The sequence below is a fragment of the Hakea prostrata genome, chromosome 6 (assembly GCF_041222555.1).
Source record: "Hakea prostrata isolate BN-2017 chromosome 6, UWA_Hpros_2, whole genome shotgun sequence".
Taxonomy (NCBI): Eukaryota; Viridiplantae; Streptophyta; class Magnoliopsida; order Proteales; family Proteaceae; genus Hakea; species Hakea prostrata.
In genome coordinates this window covers 40,926,697-40,932,190 of record NC_142605.1, presented here as the reverse complement: position 1 = coordinate 40,932,190, position 5,494 = coordinate 40,926,697, and the positions used below count along the sequence as shown (strand labels likewise).

At 37.3% G+C, this 5,494-nt stretch overlaps 1 protein-coding gene across 1 annotated transcript; it reads left to right on the top strand.

Annotated features, from left to right (window-relative positions):
* The first annotated feature begins 222 nt into the window (after nt 1-222).
* Nucleotides 223-4,916, top strand: UBC10 (ubiquitin-conjugating enzyme 10). Its single transcript, XM_089160293.1, has 5 exons — nt 223-366; nt 495-582; nt 2,850-2,977; nt 3,633-3,737; nt 4,522-4,916. Exons 2-5 carry the CDS (start codon nt 513-515, stop codon nt 4,663-4,665), a joined length of 447 nt encoding a protein of 148 aa, XP_089016419.1. The 5' UTR covers nt 223-366; nt 495-512; the 3' UTR covers nt 4,666-4,916.
* Nucleotides 4,917-5,494: the final 578 nt, after the last annotated feature.

Below are 5,494 nucleotides of genomic sequence, written 5' to 3'. Positions count from 1 at the left end.
ATTTAGAGTTGAATCTTACCTTATTGTGTGTGATGAAGAATTGTAGGAAATAGAGAATCCAGACTCAATCATGGTGAGATGAATCAAACCGATAAATTGCCAGCGTGGAGGATAGACCGGGTGAACCGATTTCGAGCCGGTTGCGAATTTCGAAAACCTTTTTATATTTAAAACCGTCGGACCCACAGAAGAGGCAATGCCAATCAGGGGTTGCTTGTACGAGTATCGTGAAAGAGCACAAAAAGCAGAAGAGATTGATTATAAATCTCAATAATTCATTCGTTTTATCACTCTCTGTGAATCCAGATTCCGAAAAAAAAGAAGAAAGAAGAAGAAGGGAGGACTGTGGAGGATCGAATCTCGCAGGTACTACTCATCTCAGACACGCTTTCTCTCTTTCCCTTTCGTGTTGTTTTCCATCATCTTCTTTTCTTTTTTTTCCCTGTTCGAACAATTTTGTTTTCGATTCCCTCATTTCCTTGTTCTATCTGAAGACGATCTAGGGTTTTGCGATGGCTTCCAAGCGGATCTTGAAAGAACTTAAGGATCTCCAGAAAGATCCTCCTACGTCTTGCAGCGCAGGTATAGTCCCTGATTTGGAGCTTGATCTGCTTTCGTTTAGTTGGATTTTATGTGTTGTTGCTATCATCCTTGATGCTGCTGTTGTTGTTATCATTGTTGTGTTTGGCGTTATTATTATTCTTGTTGCTGTTGTTGTCAAATTGTAACTTGTGCTTATCTACGTATTATTGATTGTGGCTTTTTGTTAAGTCAATTTAATTAAGTTATGGAAATAATTTTACAATCAATAGTCTTAGGAGGGAATCGGTTACCTGATAGTCTGTTCATCGTAAACCATGGTTTTCCCCCATCTTTTTCTTGTTCAGAGCTTATTTGGAAAGCCAGCATATAATTCCCTATACGGAAAAGAAGAAAAAAGCATTTCTTGCCCATTGATTTGGATGATTTCCAGTCATTAGAGTGCAGCTTGTCCCCTTGACACTTAAATTGGTTGCTTGGTGCATCTTTGTAGTTAACAATTTATAAGTTTTTGATTTTCCATGTGTTGTTTTTTCTGTACAACCACCACTTTTTACATGAAGGAAAAGAAGAAATTATTCACTATATCAAATATATATATATATATATTTAGATTTACAGAGTTAATAGCAATTTCTATTCCTTGTACAAACCCGGATTACTATCAAATCAAATGTAATAATATTAAATAAATTTAATAAACTTCTGAAAATGTTGGTTTCTGCCAATTAAATGCATAATTGGGTTTTCCAAATGTAGAGGTGAGATTGTGAGATACAAGAGATTATGTAAGCCTGGAAGGTAGCTGAAAACGTCCGTTGTGATGAGTAATGATGATTTGTCCGTTGTGATGAGTAATGATGATTTGCATAGTTGTTTTGCAGTTAATATATGAATACATGAGGCAGTAGATCTTGTAGTGACTGTAAACCATTTGGGAACTCAGTTCAGCAACAAGGTCTTAATATAGATTTTATTCTAGGAGATATTTTGGATTTTATTATTCATTTGGGATAATTGTGTAAGATCTTTATTTTAGGCAGGATACGTAGGAACGCTGTAACAAGTTGTTGACTTACAAGAATAATCAAATCTCTTTTCAAGTCTTTTTTTTTTCTATATACTATATACATTTGTTAACCGCGCATACGAATAAAGCTTGAGCTCATGTGCGTGTACGCTCTTCTTATGCAATTTCTTCTCTTACCTGCTCCTCATAGGTTCCTCTCTTCTCCCCCTACAACTTCTATTTTCTTCCTTCTCTTTTCTGATCCCATGTTTGATTTGTCTTTTACGTAACAAAAGTGATGCATCTATGGTGATTTCAAGAAAATGCGGATTGCTAGTATGATCAAGGATTTTTTTTTGGGGGGGGGGGGGGAATTGTGTGGGAGTCACATGAGAACTGATCATGGTTCAGAACTCATCCTTTTCCCTACCAGGTCAAGATGACTGAGATTCCAGCAAGTTATGCAATTTCTTTGTTTGGTTGTGATGTTTCAGTGGGAAAATGGCCAAATTTGGCTTCAGAATTTCAAGGGAAAGCTTGTTTTAGGATTATTAATATATGTAAATCTTCATTTTTTTGTGGATTTGCACCCTTAATTGGCAGTAAATGTCAAACCCTTAGTTGGCAGACTACAGATTGTCTGAATGATATGATGAGACATAATTAGTTTGTAAAATAACTGCCAAACTAGGTTTCTCTCCTTTCTCTATCAAATTTACTTTGAAATTCCATATTCTAGGTCAAGATTGTGTAAGTAAATAAAGCACTTTGCAAGGAGAGGTGGGGTTTGGTTCTGTAGTTTGGAGTCTTATAAGAAGCTTGTGATTCTGTTTTGTCGCCTGTAGTTCCTGTTTTTGGAACCCCAACACTGCGCTTTTGGTTAATAAAATAATAATTCATCTAAAATAAAGCACTTTGTACCATTTTGTCAAGACATTAGTATATAAGTTATTTTACATTATATGGAGGGATGCATCTCCCTATATACACATTTGAAAAAATTTAGACAGGACATGTTTGATATCTTTGTTGAAGGTCACTTGGGTTTGGTTTCCTAGTCTAAGTTATAATTGTACTAGAATGTGGACCGTATTTTGTAGTATTTGAACAATTCCCCATTTTTCCAATTATTAAATAACATATTATACGTCACAATGAGCTTTGCATCAACAACCCTATGCTGTAAAATTTGAGCAACACTCTATTTTCACCAGAAAATTAGGAGGATTATTAACATATACTTTGTTCCATTAATTTATTTGTTCATCCATCTCTGAAATATTTACCATTTGTTTTTCAGGCCCTGTTGCTGAAGATATGTTTCATTGGCAAGCAACTATTATGGGTCCCCCTGACAGTCCTTATGCAGGAGGTGTCTTTTTAGTCACTATTCACTTCCCTCCTGATTATCCTTTTAAACCACCAAAGGTATTTCTCCAATTCTAACTACTTTTTGTGGATGTCTAGATTATGACTTCACTTCAAGTGCGTCCTTCCTTTATTTGATGCTTGTGACTTGAGAATTATTATGATTCCCTCCTATATGATAGGCTACCTCAAAAGTGCACGGAGTTGGTTGAAGTTAGTTCCATTTGACCACAGTTCTCTGTTTATTATGATTCCAATCTGGTTAAAATTTTCTTCCCTAGCTTTGTTAAGCTGTAAGAGTGATGGAGAGCTGATGTGACAATTCTACATGCTGAAGAGTAAAGACCCTGTAGATTGGGTCATATGTCAAATATAGAGCCAAACTATATTGTATGGCTCAACATGTACTGAACTGTTTTGCTAATCCATCCAAAATTGGCTTGTCAGTCGTGACATGATAAAACTTTTGGGTTGAAACTTTTAATGATGATGTTGACTAGATGTCTGAAATTTGAGAACCAACTAAACTATCTCACAGATGAAAACTGAGAAGGTGCTAGTCTACAGATATTTCTCTAGACGGGCCAGGCTGAAGTTCCTTTCCCAATTACTATATATTATGTTTCATTTGGCAACTAAATAAATATACCAAAATTATTTAAGAAAAAATAAATAGGTTAATGTTCTATCTTGATTCTGTGGATGGGCTGTGCAGGTTGCTTTCAGGACGAAGGTTTTCCATCCAAATATCAATAGCAATGGCAGCATTTGTCTTGACATCTTGAAGGAACAGTGGAGCCCTGCCTTGACCATATCTAAGGTTCTATCTTTGTAACTTCTATACCTAACACATAACAGTTTCTGATTGCTGATTGACAATAGTAATTGAATTCTTGAGCATTATACTTAAAATGAACAAGTTGCCAGGCCAAAAATCAACCTTGCCCACAAGCTAGCAGATCATCAGAATATGAAAATGCTGAAAGGGGTCACTAGAACAAGGTTATTTTGACCTGCCCATAGGAGTGGTAATGGGTACCCTTTTTCATTGACCTTAACCTCTTTTATTTCGGCTGTTAGGATTTCTATTCTCGGTGTCTATCCATATACCTTTCTAGGCAAGGGGATAATCAGGGGACTTGGTAACGTATTTTATTTGTATATTCGTATGAATTCATGGCCCAGGTATATATTCGCTCTTTTATATCGGTGGTTCTTTTGCATACCCATATATCTAAAGTAGTTTCTATTGAAACCCCAAGGCTAAAGCTCCAGGTCTTAAGAATTGTGCTTTACATGATTCCCATTAGGTGATGTTCTATGTGGCTTACAGTTTACCTGCCAGATAATAGGTGGTTTAAATCCTTACAGTAGCCTAGTGTATGAGTAAGGGTGTCAGATCTAACCTTACCTCTACTAATTGCCGACCCTGGACTCGTGACATCCTTTATGGAGGCAGTTTATCATAAGGAAACACGCCTTAGATTCATTTCTTTTCTATTATAAAAGTGCTTATGCTTGGAAATTTGGAGTTGCAGCGATTCTGTTTAATGTGGTGAAATTGTTGTTAAGAGGGTTGGAAAGGTCATTGTTTTGAATTTCAGGTGTTGCTCTCGATCTGCTCCTTGTTGACGGATCCAAACCCTGATGACCCTTTGGTTCCAGAGATAGCTCACATGTACAAGACAGACAGGAACAAGTATGAGACAACTGCTCGGAGCTGGACTCAGAAGTATGCAATGGGCTAGTTGTGTGCTTTCCTGTGCCAGGGTGGTGGTGGTGGTGGTGGTTTGGAGGGCTACACTCCTTTCATGCTGGAGGCTTTGGTTGTTTCCTACTTCTGTATGGTTGAAGTTTGGTGTGTCCCTTCATCCCTAAGCAAGTCCCCAAGGAAATGTGCAAACTTTGCCCCTCAATTGAAAAAGAAACTAATGGTACTTCCGATTGTTTGTATGAGAATTTGATCTTTGAACTAAAAAGAAATTGCCTGTTTCTTAAATATACATATTTCCTACCAGCTGCCATGGATCCTCCCCGAACTCTCTGAATAAACCCTAGGAACAAATTGGAAAATTTTCGGCAGCATTTTGTTAGTTTTTGATTAGATGGGTCAGAGCTATTGGAACGCTTCCCCCTTGGTCCAGAAATCTTTTGTTGTTCTAAAGCGTTTTCCTTGGGCGAGAAACAACCTAGAAGGTGTTTCAGTTTTAGATATCCTGGACTGATTAGTAGCTTAGCATACGGGCCACTTCAACAAACATTAGACACAACTCCGTTTCAGTTGAAAGGCTTGGATCAAAATGAAAAATGTTGAATCAGATTTTATATGGTTTTTATAGCAAGGGGGAGTGAGATGGTAATTCGTGACTAAAGAATGAGCAGAGCATCGAAAGAAAAAGGACTTGTTGGGGGCCTTGTGGCATGGTAACCTGATATAAAAAATGGGTGATTGTTTTGTGGTAGCAAATGGATCTCCTCTTCCTCTTTGGGTTTATCGCTTAAGCCATGGAGCTCTGAGACCATCAGGGAAAAGTAAGAATCAACTAATCTGAAACCATACTCGGATCTCAGTTCTAA

Coding starts and splice junctions, on each gene's coding strand:
- UBC10 (XM_089160293.1), top strand. CDS start 513: ATGGCTTCCAAGCGGATCTTGAAAGAACTTAAGGATCTCCAGAAAGAT. Junction 583..2,849: donor TCCTACGTCTTGCAGCGCAG/GTATAGTCCCTG, acceptor TTTGTTTTTCAG/GCCCTGTTGCTGAAGATATG. Junction 2,978..3,632: donor ATCCTTTTAAACCACCAAAG/GTATTTCTCCAA, acceptor TGGGCTGTGCAG/GTTGCTTTCAGGACGAAGGT.